This window comes from Bombina bombina, chromosome 6 (assembly GCF_027579735.1).
Source record: "Bombina bombina isolate aBomBom1 chromosome 6, aBomBom1.pri, whole genome shotgun sequence".
NCBI lineage: Eukaryota > Metazoa > Chordata > Amphibia > Anura > Bombinatoridae > Bombina > Bombina bombina.
In genome coordinates, this window is record NC_069504.1 from 338,135,331 (window position 1) to 338,156,497 (window position 21,167).

The window sequence follows — 21,167 nt, forward strand, 5'->3', positions numbered from 1 at the left end:
AAAATAAAAAAAATGCCCTACCCTATACTAAATTACAAAAGTTAACAGCTATATTACCTTACCAGCCCTGAACAGGGCCCTTTGCGGGGCATGCCCCAAAGAAAACAGCTCTTTTGCCTGTAAAAAAAAAAACACAATCCCCCCCCCCACATTACAACCCACCACCCACATACCCCTACTCTAACCCAAACCCCCCTTAAATAAACCTAACACTACCCCCCTGAAGATCTCCCTACCTTGAGTCGTGTTCACCCAGCCGGGCCGAAGTCTTCATCCGATGGGGCAGAAGAGGACATCCAGACCGGCAGAAGTCTTCATCCAAGCGGGGCAAGAAGAGGTCTTCCATCCATCATACAAGTACCAAAATACAAACAAACACTAAATTACAAAAAATAATAAAATATTACAATAATTTTAAACTAATTACACCTAATCTAAGCCCCCTACTAGCTATTAATATAGCTTCAATATAACTAATAGTTACATTGTAGCTATTTTAGGATTTATATTTATTTTACAGGCAACTTTGTATTTATTTTAACTAGGTACAATAGCTATTAAATAGTTAATAACTATTTAATAACTACCTAGCTAAAATAAATACAAATTTACCTGTAAAATAAATCCAAACCTAAGTTACAATTACACCTAACACTACACTGTCATTAAATTAACTAAATAAATTAATCCTATATAAAACTAAATACTTACCTGTAAAATAAACCCTAATATAGCTGCAATATAACTAATAGTTACATTGTAGCTATTTTTAGCATTTATATTTATTGTACAGGCAACTTTGTATTTATTTTAACTAGGTACAATAGCTATTAAATAGATATTTACTGTTTAATAGCTACCTAGTTAAAATAATTACAAAATTACCTGTAAAATAAATCCTAACCTAAGTTACAATTAAACCTAACACTACACTATCATTAAATAAATTAACTACAAGTACCTACAATTAAATACAATTAAAAAACTAAACTAAAGTACAACCCCCCCCACTAAATTACAAAAAATAAAAAAATATTACAAGAATTTTAAACTAATTACACCTAATCTAAGCCCCCTAATAAAATAACAAAGCCCCCCAAAATAAAAAAAATGCCCTACCCTATACTAAATTACAAAAGTTAACAGCTCTATTACCTTACCAGCCCTGAACAGGGCCTTTTGCGGGGCATGCCCCAAAGAAAACAGCTCTTTTGCCTGTAAAAAAAAACACAACCCCTCCCCCCACATTACAACCCACCACCCACATACCCCTACTCTAACCCAAACCCCCCTTAAATAAACCTAACACTACCCCCCTGAAGATCTCCCTACCTTGAGTCGTGTTCACCCAGCCGGGCCGAAGTCTTCATCCGATGGGGCAGAAGAGGACATCCAGACTGGCAGAAGTCTTCATCCAAGCGGGGCAAGAAGAGGTCTTCCATCCATCAGAAAAGTACAAAAAAACAAACAAACACTAAATTAGCAAAAATAATAAAATATTGCAATAATTTTAAACTAATTACACCTAATCTAAGCCCCCTACTAGCTATTAATATAGCTACAATATAACTAATAGTTACATTGTAGCTATTTTAGGATTTATATTTATTTTACAGGCAACTTTGTATTTATTTTAACTAGGTACAATAGCTATTAAATAGTTAATAACTACCTAGCTAAAATAAATACAAATTTACCTGTAAAATAAACCCTAACCTAAGTTACAATTACACCTAACACTACACTGTCATTAAATTAACTAAATAAATTAATCCTATATAAAACTAAATACTTACCTGTAAAATAAACCCTAATATAGCTACAATATAACTAATAGTTACATTGTAGCTATTTTAGCATTTATATTTATTTTACAGGCAACTTTGTATTTATTTTAACTAGGTACAATAGCTATTAAATAGTTATTGACTAATTAATAGCTACCTAGTTAAAATAATTACAAAATGACCTGTAAAATAAATCCTAACCTAAGTTACTATTAAACCTAACACTACACTATCATTAAATAAATTAACTACAAGTACCTACAATTAAATACAATGAAATAAACTAAACTAAAGTACAAAAAAAACAAACACTAAATTACAAAAAATAAAAAAAATTACAAGAATTTTAAACTAATTACACCTAATCTAAGCCCCCTAATAAAATAACAAAGCCCCCCAAAATAAAAAAATGCCCTACCCTATACTAAATTACAAAAGTAATCAGCTCTATTACCTTACCAGCCCTGAACAGGGCCTTTTGCGGGGGCATGCCCCATAGAAAACAGCTCTTTTGCCTGTAAAAAAAAACACAATACCCCCCCCCCACATTACAACCCACCACCCACATACCCCTACTCTAACCCAAACCCCCCTTAAATAAACCTAACACTACCCCCCTGAAGATCTCTCTACCGTGTCTTCACCCAGCGGGCCGAAGTCTTCATCCGATCGGGCAGAAGAGGACATCCAGACCGGCAGAAGTCTTCATCCAAGCGGGGCAAGAAGAGGTCTTCCATCCATCAGAAGTCTTGATCCAGGCGGCATCTTCTCTGTTCATCCATCCGGACCGGAGCGGCAGCATCCTGAAGACATCCCACGCAGAGCATCCTCTTCTTTCTTGATCCGACGACTAGGTGACTGTACCTTTAAGTGACGTCATCCAAGATGGCGTCCCTTGAATTCCGATTGGCTGATAGGATTCTATCAGCCAATCGGAATTAAGGTAGGAAAAATCTGATTGGCTGATTCAATCAGCCAATCAGATTCAAGTTCAATCCGATTGGCTGATCCAATCAGCCAATCAGATTGAGCTCGCATTCTATTGGCTGATCGGAACAGCCAATAGAATGCGAGGTCAATCTGATTGGCTGATTCCATCAGCCAATCGGATTGAACTTGAATCTGATTGGCTGATTAAATCAGCCAATCAGATTTTTCCTACCTTAATTCCGATTGGCTGATAGAATCCTATCAGCCAATCGGAATTCAAGGGACGCCATCTTGGATGACGTCACTTAAAGGTACAGTCACCTAGTCGTCGGATCAAGAAAGAAGAGGATGCTCTGCGTGGGATGTCTTCAGGATGCTGCCGCTCCGCTCCGGATGGATGAACAGAGAAGATGCCGCCTGGATCAAGACTTCTGATGGATGGAAGACCTCTTCTTGCCCCGCTTGGATGAAGACTTCTGCCGGTCTGGATGTCCTCTTCTGCCCGATCGGATGAAGACTTCGGCCCGCTGGGTGAAGACACGGTAGAGAGATCTTCAGGGGGGTAGTGTTAGGTTTATTTAAGGGGGGTTTGGGTTAGAGTAGGGGTATGTGGGTGGTGGGTTGTAATGTGGGGGGGGGGGTATTGTGTTTTTTTTTTACAGGCAAAAGAGCTGTTTTCTATGGGGCATGCCCCCGCAAAAGGCCCTGTTCAGGGCTGGTAAGGTAATAGAGCTGATTACTTTTGTAATTTAGTATAGGGTAGGGCATTTTTTTATTTTGGGGGGCTTTGTTATTTTATTAGGGGGCTTAGATTAGGTGTAATTAGTTTAAAATTCTTGTAATTTTTTTTATTTTTTGTAATTTAGTGTTTTTTTTTTTTGTACTTTAGTTTAGTTTATTTCATTGTATTTAATTGTAGGTACTTGTAGTTAATTTATTTAATGATAGTGTAGAGTTAGGTTTAATAGTAACTTAGGTTAGGATTTATTTTACAGGTAATTTTGTAATTATTTTAACTAGGTAGCTATTAATTAGTCAATAACTATTTAATAGCTATTGTACCTAGTTAAAATAAATACAAAGTTGCCTGTAAAATAAATATAAATGCTAAAATAGCTACAATGTAACTATTAGTTATATTGTAGCTATATTAGGGTTTATTTTACAGGTAAGTATTTAGTTTTATATAGGATTAATTTATTTAGTTAATTTAATGACAGTGTAGTGTTAGGTGTAATTGTAACTTAGGTTAGGGTTTATTTTACAGGTAAATTTGTATTTATTTTAGCTAGGTAGTTATTAACTATTTAATAGCTATTGTACCTAGTTAAAATAAATACAAAGTTGCCTGTAAAATAAATATAAATCCTAAAATAGCTACAATGTAACTATTAGTTATATTGTAGCTATATTAATAGCTAGTAGGGGGCTTAGATTAGGTGTAATTAGTTTAAAATTATTGTAATATTTTATTATTTTTGCTAATTTAGTGTTTGTTTGTTTTTTTGTACTTTTCTGATGGATGGAAGACCTCTTCTTGCCCCGCTTGGATGAAGACTTCTGCCAGTCTGGATGTCCTCTTCTGCCCCATCGGATGAAGACTTCGGCCCGGCTGGGTGAACACGACTCAAGGTAGGGAGATCTTCAGGGGGGTAGTGTTAGGTTTATTTAAGGGGGGTTTGGGTTAGAGTAGGGGTATGTGGGTGGTGGGTTGTAATGTGGGGGGAGGGATTGTGTTTTTTTTTTACAGGCAAAAGAGCTGTTTTCTTTGGGGCATGCCCCGCAAAGGGCCCTGTTCAGGGCTGGTAAGGTAATAGAGCTGTTAACTTTTGTAATTTAGTATAGGTTAGGGCATTTTTTTTATTTTGGGGGGCTTTGTTATTTTATTAGGGGGCTTAGATTAGGTGTAATTAGTTTAAAATTCTTGTAATATTTTTTTATTTTTTGTAATTTAGTGGGGGGGGTTTGTACTTTAGTTTAGTTTTTTTAATTGCATTTAATTGTAGGTACTTGTAGTTAATTTATTTAATGATAGTGTAGTGTTAGGTTTAATTGTAACTTAGGTTAGGATTTATTTTACAGGTAATTTTGTAATTATTTTAACTAGGTAGCTATTAAATAGTCAATATCTATTTAATAGCTATTGAACCTAGTTAAAATGAATACAAAGTTGCCTGTACAATAAATATAAATGCTAAAATAGCTACAATGTAACTATTAGTTATATTGCAGCTATATTAGGGTTTATTTTACAGGTAAGTCTTTAGTTTTATATAGGATTCATTTATTTAGTTAATTTAATGATAGTGTAGTGTTAGGTGTAATTGTAACTTAGGTTATGATTTATTTTACAGGTAAATTTGTATTTATTTTAGCTAGGTAGTTATTAAATAGTTATTAACTATTTAATAACTATTGTACCTAGTTAAAATAAATACAAAGTTGCCTGTAAAATACATATAAATCCTAAAATAGCTACAATGTAACTATTAGTTATATTGAAGCTATATTAATAGCTAGTAGGGGGCTTAGATTAGGTGTAATTAGTTTAAAATTATTGTAATATTTTATTATTTTTTGTAATTTAGTGTTTGTTTGTATTTTGGTACTTGTATGATGGATGGAAGACCTCTTCTTGCCCCGCTTGGATGAAGACTTCTGCCGGTCTGGATGTCCTCTTCTGCCCCATCGGATGAAGACTTCGGCCCGGCTGGGTGAACACGACTCAAGGTAGGGAGATCTTCAGGGGGGTAGTGTTAGGTTTATTTAAGGGGGGTTTGGGTTAGAGTAGGGGTATGTGGGTGGTGGGTTGTAATGTGGGGGGGGGATTGTGTTTTTTTTTTACAGGCAAAAGAGCTGTTTTCTTTGGGGCATGCCCCGCAAAGGGCCCTGTTCAGGGCTGGTAAGGTAATAGAGCTGTTAACTTTTGTAATTTAGTATAGGGTAGGGCATTTTTTTTTATTTTGGGGGGCTTTGTTATTTTATTAGGGGGCTTAGATTAGGTGTAATTAGTTTAAAATTCTTGTAATATTTTTTTATTTTTTGTAATTTAGTGTTTGTTTGTTTTTGTAATTTAGTGGGGGGGTTTTGTACTTTAGTTTATTTAATTGTAGATAATTGTAGGTACTTGTAGTTAATTTATTTAATGACAGTGTAGTGTTAGGTTTAATTGTAACTTAGGTTAGGATTTATTTTACAGGTAATTTTGTAATTATTTTAACTAGGTAGCTATTAATTAGTCAATAACTATGTAATAGCTATTGTACCTAGTTAAAATAAATACAAAGTTGTCTGTAAAATAAATATAAATGCTAAAATAGCTACAATGTAACTATTAGTTATATTGCAGCTATATTAGGGTTTATTTTACAGGTAAGTATTTTGTTTTAAATATGATTCATTTATTTAGTTAATTTAATGATAGTGTAGTGTTAGGTGTTAGTGTAACTTAGGTTAGGATTTATTTTACAGGTATATTTGTATTTATTTTAGCTAGGTAGTTATTAAATAGTTAATAACTATTTAATAACTATTGTACCTAGTTAAAATAAATACAAAGTTGCCTGTAAAATAAAAATAAATCCTAAAATAGCTACAAAGTAACTATTAGTTATATTGCAGCTATTTTAGGGTTTATTTTACAGGTAAGTATTTTGTTTTAAATATGATTCATTTATTTAGTTAATTTAATGATAGTGTAGTGTTAGGTGTTAGTGTAACTTAGGTTAGGATTTATTTTACAGGTAAATTTGTATTTATTTTAGCTAGGTAGTTATTAAATAGTTAATAACTATTTAATAACTATTGTACCTAGTTAAAATAAATACAAAGTTGCCTGTAAAATAAAAATAAATCCTAAAATAGCTACAAAGTAACTATTAGTTATATTGCAGCTATCTTAGGGTTTATTTTACAGGTAAGTCTTTAGTTTTAAATAGGATTCATTTATTTAACTATAGTAAACTTATTTCGTTTTATTTAAATTATATTTAAGTTAGGGGGTGTTAGGGTTAGGGTTAGACTTAGGTTTAGGGGTTAATAACCTTATTATAGTAGCGGCGACGATGGGGGCGGGAGATTAGGGGTTAATAATTGTAGGTAGGTGGCGGCGATGTTAGGGAGGGCAGATTAGGGGTTAATAAAATGTATTATAGTGTTTGCGAGGCGGGAGTGCGGCGGTTTAGGGGTTAATACATTTATTATAGTGGCGGCGATTTGCGGTCGGCAGATTAGGGGTTAATACTTGTAGTTAGATTGCGGCGACGTTGGGGGGAGGCAGATTAGGGGTTAATAACTATAATGTAGGGGTCGGCGGTGTTAGGGACAGCAGATTAGGGGTTAATAGCTATAATGTAGGTGGCGGCGATATCGGGTCGGCAGATTAGGGGTTAATACTTGTAGTTAGATTGCGGCGACGTTGGGGGAGGCAGATTAGGGGTTAATAACTATAATGTAGGGGTCGGCGGTGTTAGGGACAGCAGATTAGGGGTTAATAGCTATAATGTAGGCGGCGGCGATATCGGGTCGGCAGATTAGGGGTTAATACTTGTAGTTAGATTGCGGCGACGTTGGGGGAGGCAGATTAGGGGTTAATAACTATAATGTAGGGGTCGGCGGTGTTAGGGACACCAGATTAGGGGTTAATAGCTATAATGTAGGCGGCGGCGATATCGGGTCGGCAGATTAGGGGTTAATACTTGTAGTTAGATTGCGGCGACGTTGGGGGGGCAGATTAGGGGTTAATAACTATAATGTAGGGGTCGGCGGTGTTAGGGACAGCAGATTAGGGGTTAATAGCTATAATGTAGGCGGCGGCGATATCGGGTCGGCAGATTAGGGGTTAATACTTATAGTTAGATTGCGGCGACGTTGGGGGAGGCAGATTAGGGGTTAATAACTATAATGTAGGGGTCGGCGGTGTTAGGGACACCAGATTAGGGGTTAATAGCTATAATGTAGGCGGCGGCGATATCGGGTCGGCAGATTAGGGGTTAATACTTGTAGTTAGATTGCGGCGACGTTGGGGGGGCAGATTAGGGGTTAATAACTATAATGTAGGGGTCGGCGGTGTTAGGGACAGCAGATTAGGGGTTAATAGCTATAATGTAGGTGGCGGCGATATTCGGTCGGCAAATTAGGGGTTAATAAAATAATGCAGGTGTCAGCGATAGCGGGGGGCGGCAGATTAGGGGTTAATAAGTGTTAGATTAGGGGTGTTTAGAGACTCTGGGTACATGTTAGGGTGTTAGGTGCAGACTTAGTGTTTCCCCATAGGAAACAATGGGGCTGCGGTGTTAGTTTTTTTTCAGCCGAAACTCCCATTGTTTCCTATGGGGAAATGCCGAATCTTAACGAGCTAATTCGGATTTATTCGGAGATACGGCAGCTATTTCGGATTCATTCGGTAGATTCGGAAGTATTTTAATTCGGAAATCCGAATCGATCCGAATCTCCGAATTTACCGAATTTACCGAATTTCCGAATTAATCCGAAACGAACCGCACATGTCTAGTTAATGGTTTTATCCCTTGTGTATGAGGCTGGGATGAGAGAGATATTATATTTGGCTAATGTTTTTTATTGCCCTAATATTCACCTAGATTACGAGTTTTGCATTAGAAGCTGTGCGGTGCTAACAAGCAGTTTATGCTCACCGCTCACTTACAGACAGAGCTGTTATTACGGGTTTTTAGAAACCCAGCGTTAACCACTAAAAAGTGAGCGAAGAGCAAAATTTAGCTTCACATCTCACTTAAATACCAGCGCTGCTTACGTTAGTGGTGAGCTGGCTAAACGTGCTCGTGCACGATTTCCCGATAGGAATCAATGGGGGAGAGCCGGCGGGAAAAAAAAACCTAACACCTGCAAAAAAGCAGCGTAAAGCTCCTAACGCAGCCCCATTGATTCCTATGGGGAAAATACATTTATGTCTACACCTAACACCCTAACATGAACCCCCGAATCAAAATACCCCTAATCTTACTCTTATTAACTCCTAATCTGCCGCCCCCGACATCGCTGACACCTGCATTATATTATTAACCCCTAATCTGCTGCTCCGGACACCGCTACCGCCTACATTATAGTTATGAACCCCTATTCTGCTGCCCCCAACATCGCCAAACCCTACATTATATTTATTAACCCCTAATCTGCCGCCCCCAATGTCGCCGCAACCTAACTACATTAATTAACCCCTAATCTGCCGCCCACAACGTCGCCACCACTATAATAAAGTTATTAGCCCCTAAACCTAAGTCTAACCCTAACCCCCCTAACTTAAATATAATTACAATAAATCTAAATAAAATTACTACAATTAACTAAATAATTCCTATTTAAAACTAAATACTTACCTATAAAATAAACCCTAAGCTAGCTACAATATAACTAATAGTTACATTGTAGCTAGCTTAGGGTTTATTTTTATTTTACAGGCAACTTTGTATTTATTTTAACTAGGTACAATAGTTATTAAATAGCTATTAACTATTTAATAACTACCTAGTTAAAATAAAGACAAATTTACCTGTAAAATAAAACCTAACCTAAGTTACACTAACACCTAACACTACACTATAATTAAATAAATTAAACTAAATTAAATACAAACAAACACTAAATTACAGAAAATAAAATAATTACAAGATTTTTAAACTAATTACACCTACTCTAATCCCCCTAACAAAGTAAAAAAGCCCCCAAAATAAAAAGCCATACCCTACACTAAATTACAAATAGCCCTTAAAAGGGCCTTTTGCGGGGCATTGCCCCAAAGTAATCAGCTCTTTTACCTGTAAAAAAAAAAAAAGTACAAATACCCCCCCAACATTAAACCCACCACCCACACAACCAACCCTACTCTAAAACCCACCCATTACCCCCTTAAAAAAAACCTAACACTAACCCCCTGAAGATCACCCTACCGTGAGACGTCTTCACCCAACCGGGCAGAAGTGGTCCTCCAGACGGGCAGAAGTCTTCATCCAACTGGGCAGAAGTGGTCCTCCAGACGGGCAGAAGTCTTCATCCAGACGGCATCTTCTGTCTTCGTCCATTCAGCGCAGAGCGGGTCCATCTTCAAGAGATACAACGCGGAGCATCCTCTTCATCCGGAGTCTTCTTCAACAATGACGTTTCCTTTAAGTGACGTCATCCAAGATGGCGTCCCTTCAATTCCGATTGGCTGATAGAATTCTATCAGCCAATCGGAATTTAGGTAGGAAAAATCCTATTGGCTGATGCAATCAGCCAATAGGATTGAAGTTCAATCCTATTGGCTGATCCAATCAGCCAATAGGATTGAGCTCACATTCTATTGGCTGTTCCAATCAGCGAATAGAATGTGAGCTCAATCCTATTGGCTGATTGTATCAGCCAATAGGATTTTTCCTACCTTAATTCCGATTGGCTGATAGAATTCTATCAGCCAATCGGAATTGAAGGGGCACCATTTTGGATGACGTCACTTAAAGGAACCGCCATTGTTGAAGAAGACTCCGGATGAAGAGGATGCTCCGCGTCGGATGTCTTGAAGATGGACCCGCTCCGTGCCAGATGGATGAAGATAGAAGATGCTGTCTGGATGAAGACTTCTGCCCGTCTGGAGGACCACTTCTGCCCAGTTGGATGAAGACGTCTGCCCGTCTAGAGGACCACTTCTGCCCGGTTGGGTGAAGACGTCTCACGGTAGGGTGATCTTCAAGGGGTTAGTGTTAGGTTTTTTTAAGGGGGTATTGGGTGGGTTTTAGAGTAGGGTTGGTTGTGTGGGTGGTGGGTTTTAATGTTGGGGGGGTATTTGTACTTTGGGGCAATGCCCTGCAAAAGGTCCTTTTAAAGGCTATTTGTAATTTAGTGTAGGGTAGGGCTTTTTTTATTTTGGGTGGCTTTTTTATTTTGTTAGGGGGATTAGAGTAGGTGTAATTAGTTTAAAAATCTTGTAATTATTTCTCTTACATTGGTGTATCCGGTCCACGGCTTCATCCTTACTTGTGGGATATTCTCAATCCCTACAGGAAGTGGCAAAGAGAGCACACAGCAGGCTCTGCCCCCCCCGTCATTCTCTTTGCCGCTCTAACAAGTAGCATCTCCACGGGAGGGTAAAGAGTTTGTGGTGTTAGAAATGAAAATTTTTCTGACAGAGGTCAGGAAATCAAAACTTTTTAATACTTGCCGAGTTCTTCATTCCATTCCTCAGCCTTCTGTGGCTCAGTGCATGGAGGTAATCGGTCTAATGGTTGCGGCAATGGACGTAGTCCCTTTTGCACAAATTCATCTAAGACCACTGCAACTGTGCATGCTCAAACAGTGGAATGGGGATTATGCAGATTTGTCTCCCCAAATACAAATGGATCAGAAGACCAGAGACTCTCTTCTCTGGTGGTTGTCTCAGGATCACCTGTCTCAGGGAATGAGTTTCCGCAGACCGGAGTAGATCATTGTCACGACCGATGCCAGTCTCTTAGGCTGGGGTGCGGTCTGGGACTCCCTGAAAGCTCAGGGTCTATGGTCTCGGGAAGAATCTCTTCTCCCGATAAACATTTTGGAATTGAGAGCGATATTCAATACGCTCCAGGCCTGGCCTCAACTAGCGGAGGCCAAATTCATCAGATTTCAGTCGGACAACATCACGACTGTGGCGTTCATCAATCATCACGGAGGAACAAAGAGTTCCCTGGCGATGAAGGAAGTATCCAAGATCATCAAATGGGTGGAGGATCACTCCTGCCATCTATCTGCAATTCACATCCCAGGAGTAGACAACTGGGAGGCGGATTATCTGAGTCGTCAGACTTTCCATCCGGGGGAGTGGGAACTCCACCCGGAGGTCTTTGCTCAGCTAACCCAACTATGGGGCATTCCAGAACTGGATCTGATGACGTCCCGCCAGAACTCCAAACTTCCCCGTTACGGATCCAGGTCCAGGGATCCCAAGGCGACATTGATAGATGCCTTAGTGGCGTCTTGGTCTTTCAATCTAGCTTATGTCTTTCCACCGTTTCCTCTTCTCCCTCGGCTAGTAGCCAGATCAAACAGGAGAAGGCTTCGGTAATTCTGATAGCTCCTGCGTGGCCACGCAGGACTTGGTATGCAGGCCTAGTGGATATGTCATCGGCTCCACCATGGAAGCTACCTTTGAGGCAGGACCTTCTAATCCAAGGTCCATTCAAGCATCCAAATCTAGTTTCTCTGCAACTGACTGCTTGGAGATTGAACGCTTAATTCTAGCTAAGCGTGGGTTCTCTGAATCAGTTATAGATACTTTGATCCAGGCTAGGAAGCCTGTCACCAGGAAAATTTACCATAAGATATGGCGGAAATATCTTTGTTGGTGTGAATCCAAGGGTTACTCGTGGAGTAAGATTAGGATTCCAAGGATATTGTCTTTTCTCCAAGAAGGATTGGAGAAAGGGTTGTCAGCTAGTTCCTTAAAGGGACAGATATCTGCTCTGTCTATTCTGTTACACAAGCGTCTGGCAGCTGTGCCAGATGTTCAGGTGTTTGTACAGGCCTTAGTTAGAATCAAGCCTGTCTACAGACCTGTGGCTCCTCCATGGAGTCTAAATTTAGTTCTTTCAGTTCTTCAAGGGGTTCCGTTTGAACCTTTGCATTCCATAGATATTAAGTTACTATCTTGGAAAGTTTTGTTTTTGGTAGCTATTTCTTCTGCTCGAAGAGTTTCTGAATTGTCTGCTTTGCAGTGTAATTCACCCTATCTGGTGTTCCATACAGATAAGGTTGTTTTGCATACCAAACATGGTTTTCTTCCAAAAGTGGTTTCCAATAAGAATATTAACCAGGAAATAGTTGTTCCTTCTCTGTGTCCTAATCCAGTTTCTAAGAAGGAACGTCTGTTACACAATCTTGATGTTGTTCATGCTTTAAAGTTCTATTTACAAGCAACTAAGGATTTCAGGCAAACATTGTCCTTGTTTGTTGTCTATTCCGGTAAGAGGAGAGGTCAAAAAGCGACTGCTACCTCTCTGTCTTTCTGGCTGAAAAGCATCATCCGATTGGCTTATGAGACTGCTGGCCGGCAGCCTCCTGAACGAAGTACAGCTCATTCCACTAGAGCTGTGGCTTCCACATGGGCTTTCAAGAATGAGGCTTCTGTTGAACAGATTTGTAAGGCAGCGACTTGGTCTTCACTGCATACATTTGCCAAATTTTACAAATTCGATACTTTTGCTTCTTCGGAGGCTATTTTTGGGAGAAAGGTTTTGCAAGCAGTGGTGCATTCCGTTTAGGTTACCTGACTTGTTCCCTCCCTTCATCCCTGTCCTAAGCTTTGGTATTGGTTCCCACAAGTAAGGATGAAGCCGTGGACCGGATACACCAATGTAAGAGAAAACAAAATTTATGCTTACCTAATGAATTTCTTTCTCTTATGGTGTATCCGGTCCACGGCCAGCCCTGGCAATTAAGTCAGGTTTAAATTTATTTTTTGTTAAACTACAGTCACCGTCAGTCGAATGACTGGGGGGGCGGAGCCTGAGGGGAGCTATATGGACAGCTCTGCTGTGTGCTCTCTTTGCCACTTCCTGTAGGGATTGAGAATATCCCACAAGTAAGGATGAAGCCGTGGACCGGATACACCGTAAGAGAAAGAAATTTATCAGGTAAGCATAAATTCTGTTTTTATTATTTTCTGTAGTTTAGTGGGGGGGGGGGGGGGTTTCGTACTTTAGATAATTTTATTTAATTGTAATTAATTGTATTTAATTTAGTTAATTAATTTAATTGTAGTGTAGTGTTAGGTGTAATTGTAACTTAGGTTAGGTTTTATTTTACAGGTAAATTTGTCTTTATTTTAACTAGGTAGTTATTAAATATTTAATAACTATTTAATAACTATTGTACCTAGTTAAAATAAATACAAAGTTGCCTGTAAAATAAAAATAAACCCTAAGGTAGCTACAATGTAACTATTAGTTATATTCTAGCTATCTTAGGGTTTATTTTACAGGTAAGTATTTAGTTTTAAATAGGAATAATTTAGTGATTTGTAGTAATTGTATTTAGATTTATTTAAATTATATTTAAGCTAGTGGAGGTTAGGGTTAGACTTAGGTTTAGGGGTTAATAACTCTATTATAGTGGCAGCGTTGTTGGGGCGGCAGATTAGGGGTTAATAAATGTAGGTAGGTGTCGGCGATGTTAGGGCCGGCAGATTATGGGTTAATAATATTTAAATAGTGTTTGCGATGCGGGAGTGAGGCGGTTTAGGGGTTAATATATTTATTATATTGGCGGCGATGTCCGGTTCGGCAGATTAGGGGTTAAAATTTTTATTTTAGTGTTTGCTATGTGGGGGGGCCTCGGTTTAGGGGTTAATAGGTAGTTTATGGATGTTAGTGTACTTTTTAGCACTTTAGTTAAGCGTTTTATGCTACGGCGTTGTAGTGTAAAACTCTTAACTACTGACTTTAAAATGCGGTACCAGGCTTGACAGGAGAGGGTCTACTGCTCACTTTTGGTCAGACTCGTAATACCGGCGCTATGCAAGTCCCATTGAAAAAAGAAGATACGCAATTGACGTAAGTGGATTTGCGGTATTTCCGAGTCTGGCCAAAAAAGTGAGCGGTACACCTGTACCTTCAAGACTCGTAATACCAGCGGGCGTTAAAAAGCAGCATTAGGACCTCTTAACGCTGCTTTTTAAGGCTAACGCACAACTCGTAATCTAGCCGATTGTTTTTTGTATACTGCTCTGTCTAACAGATTTCTCTAGACAACCGATTGAGAGAATCGCTCTCCTGGTGGCTCTGTCCAGATCACCTGTCCCAGGGGGCATCCTTCTTGAGACCATCCTGGGAGATTGTGACTATGGATGCAAGTCTATCAGGATGGGGAGCTGTTCTGGGTGCCAAGATGGCACAGGGCCTGTGGACTCAAGAGGAATCCCTCCTCCCGTCCCAGTTTATCAGTTTCCAATCAGACAACATAACCTCAGTGGCTTACATCAACCATCAGGGGGGAACGAGGAGCTCCCTAGCAATGAGGGAAGTATCTTGGATTCTGGAGTGGGTGGAGGCCCACAACTGCTCGCTGTCAGTGATCCACATTCCGGGTGTGGACAACTGGGAAGCAGATTTCCTCAGCAGACAATCCTTTCATCCGTGAAAATGGTCTCTCCATCCCGAGGTGTTTGTGGAGATTTGCAACAAATGGGGGGGACGCCGGAGATAGATCTCATGGCGTCCCGGCTCAATTCCAAGTTACCCAGATATGGGTCATGTTCCAGGGATCCACAAGCAGAGCTAATAGATGCATTAGCAGTGCATTGGTGGTTCAACCTAATTTACATTTTTCCGCCATTACCACTTCTTCCTCGTGTAGTGTCCCGCATCAAGCAGGAGCAGGCATCAGTGAAACTGATTGCTCCATCGTGGCCGAGAAGGATGTGGTTTGTGGACCTGGTGGGGATGTCTTTATCTCCTCCGTGGAAGTTTCTTTGTCGCATGGATCTGCTGGAACAGGGTCCTTTTGTTCATCAAAATCTAGATTCTCTGAGGCTGACTGCATGGTGATTGAACACTTAGTCCTAGCCAAGAGAGGTTTTTCTGAGAGGGTTATTGACACTCTCATTCAGGCTCGTAAGCCTGTTACTCGTTGCATCTATCATAAGGTGTGGAGAGCTTACTTATTCTGGTGTGAAGAGCGTGGTTTAGCCTGGCACAAGGTTAAAGGGACAGTCTACACCAGAATTTTTATTGTTTTAAAAGATAGATAATCCCTTTATTACCCATTTCCCAGTTTTGCATAACCAACACAGTTCTAATAATATACTTTTAACCTCTGTGATTATCTTGTATCTAGGCCTCTGCAAACTGCCCCTTTTTTCAGTTCTTTTGACAGACTTGCAGTCTAGCCAATCAGTGCCTGCTCCCAGATAACTTCTCGTGCACGAGCACAGTGTTATCTATATGAAATATGTGAACTAACACCCTCTAGTGGTGAAAAACTGTTAAAATGCAATCTGAAATAGGTGGGCTTCAAGGTCTAAGAAATTAGCATATGAACCTCCTAGTTTAAGCTTTCAACTAAGAATACCAAGAGAACAAAGCAAAATTGGTGATAAAAGTAAATTGGAAAATTGTTTAAAATTGCATGCTCTATCTGAATCATGAAAGTTTATTTTGGCCTAGACTGTCCCTTTAAAGCTGCCAGGAAACCTTCCTTTCTCCAGTAGGGTCTGGAGAAGGGCCTTTCTGCCAGCTCCCTGAGGGGACAGATTTCGGCCCTTTCTGTTTTGCTGCACAAGAGGCTCGCAGAGCTCCCTGACATGCAATCTTGCGTTAAGGCTCTAATTAGAATCACACCTGTTTTTAGATCTAATGCTCCACCTTGGAGTTTGAATCTTGTTCTTAAGTTTTTGCAACGGGCTCCGTGTGAGCCTATGCATTCGTTTGACATTAAATTATTGTGCTGAATGGTTCTTTTTTTTATTGGCTATTGCGTCGGCACGCAGAGTTTCTGAAATAGCTGCTTTGCAATGTGAGCCTCCTTATCTGGTGTTCCACACTGATAAGGCTGTCCTACGTACCCGCTTGGGTTTTCTACCTAAGGTGGTGTCTGATCATAACATCAATCAGGAGATTGTGGTTCCTTCCTTATGTCCTAATCCTTCTTCTTCAAAATAAAGGTTTACTTCATAATCTGGATGTGATTCGATCTTTGACGTTTTATCTTCAAGCTACTAAGGATTTTAGTTAAACTTCTTCCTTGTTTGTTATCTACTCTGGGAAGCGTAAGGGTCTGAAGGCTTCTTCGACTTCCTTATTTTTTTGGTTGATGAGTGTTATACGCTTAGCTTACAAGTCAGCGGGACTTAGACCTCCTCAAAGGATTACGGCTCATTCCACTAGAGCGGTGGCTTCCTCCTGGGTCTTTAAGAAAGAGGCCTCTATGGATCAGATTTGTAAGGCGGCTACCTGGTCCTCTGTACATACTTTTTCAAAATTCTACAAGTTTGACGTTTTTGTTTCACCCGAAGCAGCTTTTGGAAAAAAGGTTTTACAGGCTGTGGTGCCCGCAGATTAGGGTCTGCCCCTCTTTTACCCCTCCCGTTATCATTCAGTGTCCTCTAGAGTTTGGGTATAGTTTTTCCAACAGTAAGGAATTATGTCATGGACTCTTCTCATATTAAGAAGGAAAACATAAATTATGCTTACCTGATAATTTAATTTCCTTCTGTATGAGGAGAGTCCACGGCCCCTGCACGTATACTCCGATGCACGGTCCAAAATTAGTTTTTCTCTTCCGGCACCATTTTTACCCTGATATTTCTCCTACTTTTCCTTGTTCCCTTGGCAGAATGACTGGGATATGAGGGAAGTAGGGGGAGTATTTAAGCCTTTGGCTGGGGTGTCTTTGTCTCCTCCTGGTGGCCAGGTTCAGTATTTCCCAACAGTAAGGAATGATGCCATGGACTCTCCTCATACAGAAGGAAATTAAATTAATAGGTAAGCATAATTTATGTTTTTCTTTGGGGCCGCGTTTACTTCCATGTGAGGACTCTGTTCACTGTTGCACTTTATAGACGTTAGGGAAATTGCGCGCTTTGTAGTGTGGCGCAGCAAATTTTACTCTGTTACGATCATGTGATTGCTCTCTGCTCTTCCGTTTCGGCTTCTCTACACTTGCGGCTTGGAGAGCGGGGCGTCGCTGCAGTTTTTCAACTCGTCTTGATATCAAACCTACTTCTGTGGAGGTATTTCCTATTACAGATCGCATGTCTGACATTATAGCGCAGGAATGGGAAAAGCCAGGGATTCCTTTTTCCCCATCCCCTGTTTTTAAAAAGATGTTTTCTGTCGCTGACTCAGTGCGTGACCTGTGGCGCACTGTGCCTTAGGTAGAGGTCGCTATATGCACTCTAGCCAAGAGAACCACTATTCCTCTTGAGGATGGTTCCTCTTTTAAGGACCCTATAGATAAGAAACTGGAAGCGTATTTAAGAAAGATGTTTCTTCATAAGGGTTTACAATGGCAACCAGTTGCCAGTATTGCGACAGTTGCTGGTGCAGCCTCTTATTGGTGTGACTCCTTATCTGACCTAATTTCGGAGGAGACTACCATAAATGAGATCCAGGATAGGATCAAAGCTCTAAAGCTGGCTAATAGTTTCTATTTCTAGTTTTGCGGTATTAGCTCACAGAGCTCTGTGGCTAAAATCTTGCTCTGCGAATGTAACATCCAAGTCCAAACTTCTGTCTTTACCCTTTAAGGGCAAGACTTTATTTGGTCCTGGTCTGACTGAGATCATTTCCGAAATTACTGGTGGAAAGGGAGCTTTCCTACCTCAGGACAAGAAGGTTAGACCTAAGGGTTGCTAGAATTATAGTTTTCATTCCTTTCGCAACTTCAAAGGACAGAAGCCTTCCTCCTCTTCTTCAAAGACGGAGCAATCCAGGACTTCATGAAGGTCTAGTCAACCTTGGAATAAAGGGTAAGAAACCTTCCTCTGAGTCTTAGTCAGCATGAAGGGGCCGTCCCCGATCCAGTCTTGAATCAAGTAGGGAGCAGGCTGTCCTTCTTTCATCAGGCTTGGATCCGCAATGTCCCAGATCATTGAGCAGTGGAAGTAGTTTCCCAGGGATACAGGATAGAGTTTAAATCTTGTCCCCCCAGGGGCAGATTTCTCCTGTCAAGGTTATCTGTGAACCAGGTAAAGAGAGAGGCTTTCTTAAGCTGCATAAAGGATCTAGCTTCTCTGATAGTGATTGTCCCAGTTCCTCTGGCAGGACAGGGTCTTGGATTCTATTCCAACCTCTTCGTGGTTCCCAAGAAAGAGGGAAATTTTTGTCCCATCTTTGAACTCAGTATCTCAACAAATTTCTCAAGGTTCCGTCCTTCAAAATGGAAACTATTCGTTATTTCCCTTTGGTTCAGGAGGGTCATTTTATGACTACCATAGACCTGAAGGATGCGTATCTTCATGTTCCTATTCACAGGGAACACCACCAATTTCTACGGTTTGACTTTCTAGACAAACACTTTTGTTGCCATTTCCTTTGGCCTTGCTACAGCTCCCCGAATCTTCACAAAGGTTCTAGGGGCTCTTTTGGCGGTGGTCAGGTCTCAGGGAATTTTGGTGGCTCCGTACCTGGACAATATCTTGGTTCAGGCACCATCTTTTTACTTAGCAAGATCCCATACAGATTCCCTGTTGTCAATTTTGAGTTTTTATGGGTGGAAAGTAAATCTGGAAAAGAGTTCCCTAGTGACAAACACCAAGGTATGCTTTTTGGGGACTATCATAGACTCTCTGTCCATGACAATTTTCCTGACGGAGGTTAGAAAATCCAAAATTCTTACTTCTTGTCTTTCTCTTCAGTCCTCTATCCATCCTTCAGTGGCTCTGTGTATGGAAGTAATTGGTCTGATGTTTGCTTCCATGGACTTTATTCCTTTTGCTCATTTCCATCTGAGACCTCTACAGTTATGCATGCTCAGACAATAGAACGGAGACCACTCAGACCTCTTTTAGAGGATAGTTCTGGACTCCCTGACGAGAAACTTTTTGTCCTGGTGGATTTCTCAGGACCATCTTTATCAGGGCACTTGCTTCCTGAGACCATCTTGGGAGCAGTTTGGGGTTCGTTAAAGACTCAGGGTCATTGGACTTAGGTGAAGTCTTATCTCCCAAACATTATCCTAGAGTTGAGAGCAATCTTCAATGCACTAACAGCTTGGCCTCAATTGACTTTGGTCCGATTTATCAGATTCTAGTCGGGCAACATCACATCGGTGGCATATATCAACCACCAGGGAGGAACTCAGAGTTTCTTAGCTATGAAGGAGGTGACTCACATACTCCAGTGGGCAGATTGTCACCTCTCTGCCATTCACATCCCAGAGGTGCACAACTGCGAAGCGGATTATCTGAGCAGGCAGACCTTCACCCAGGGGAGTGAGCCCTTCATCCGGAAGTATTCTCAATGATAACCCTCAGGTAGGGGGTTCCAAAGTTGGATTTGATGGCATCTCATCTAAACGCCAAACTTCCAAAGTACGGGTCAAGATCAAGAGATCCGCAAGCAGCTCTAATCGACACTCTGGCGGTTCCTTGGGACTTTGGTCTTGTGTACCTGTTTCCTCCATTTGCTCTCTTTCCTCGAGTAATAGCTTGTATCAAACAGGAGAGGGCATCAGTGTTTTTAATCGCCCCTGCCTGGCGTCGCAGGATCTGGTTTGCGGACCTGGTGAAGATGTAGGGGCCCATTTATCAAGCTCCTGATGGAGCTTGAGGGCCTGTGTTTCTAAAGACCGCTGCTCCATAACCTGTCCGCCTGCTCTGAGGAGGCAGACAGACATCGCTGCAATTCAACCCGATCGGGTTGATTGACACCCCCTGCTGGCGGCCGATTGGTTGCGAATCTGCGGATGGCGGCGTTGCACGAGCAGTTTACAAGAGCTGCTGGTGCTATGCTGAATACAGAGAGCGTATTGCTCTCCGCATTCAGCGAGGTCGGACCTGATCCGCACTGTCGGATCAGGTCCGCCAGACCTCTGATAAATATCCCCAGTAATCTCTTCCCCCTTGGAGGTTGCCTTTGAGGAAGGATCTTCTACTTCAGGGTCCCTTCCTCCACCCAAATCTAGATTCTTTTAAGCTGACTGATTGGAGATTGAACGCCTAGTGTTGTCTAGGCACGGTTTTTCTGAAAAGGTCATTGATACCATGCTTCAGGCTTGTAAGCCGTAACTCGTAAGATTTACCATAAGGTATGGCGTAAATACCTTTATTGGTGCAAATCAAGGGGTTTCTCTTGGAGTTGGGTGAGGGTTCGCCGCATTTTGTCTTTTCTTCAGGATTGCCTGGAGAAAGGCTCTTCAGTCAGATGTTTAATCAGGCCTGTGTTTAAACCTGTTGCTCCTCCATGGAGCCTTAATCTTGTTCTTAAAGTTCTGCAGCAGGCTCCGTTTGAGCCTATGCACTCTGTTGATATTAAGTTGTTATCTTGGAAAGTTGTGTGATTCCCCTTACCTTATTTTTCATGCGGATAAGGCGGTTCTTCGTACCAAGTTGGGATTTCTTCCCATGGTAATGTCGGATCGCAACATCAATCAGGAAATTGCTGTTCTCTCGTTTTGTCCTAATCCTTCTTCTCAGAAGGAACGCCTGTTGCATAACCTGGATGTTGTGTGTGCTCTAAAATTTTATCTACAGGCAACTAAGGATATACGAAAATCCTCTTCTCTATTCGTTGTTGTCTCTGGTAAGTGTAAGGGCCAGAAGGCCACTTCTTCTACTCTTTCTCTTTGGTTGAGAACTGTTATCCGGTTGGCTTATGAGACAGCTGGACAACAGCCTCCTGAGAGAATTACGGCTCATTTCACCAGGGCTGTCTCTTTTTCCTGGGCCTTCAAAAATGAAGCTTCTGTGGAACAAATCTGCAAGACAGTCACTTGATCCTTGTTGCATACTTTTTCCAAATTCTACAA

At 40.7% G+C, this 21,167-nt stretch overlaps 1 protein-coding gene across 1 annotated transcript in view; it reads left to right on the forward strand.

The window, feature by feature from the left end:
- LOC128664418 (tetratricopeptide repeat protein 41-like) overlaps window positions 1-21,167 on the forward strand; it is a 331,531-nt gene that overhangs the window by 277,442 nt on the left and 32,922 nt on the right. Inside the window, exon 11 of the mRNA XM_053719249.1 lies at window positions 20,893-20,941. Coding sequence (XP_053575224.1) covers window positions 20,893-20,941 — 49 coding nt within the window. The remainder of the gene's footprint in view (window positions 1-20,892; window positions 20,942-21,167) is intronic.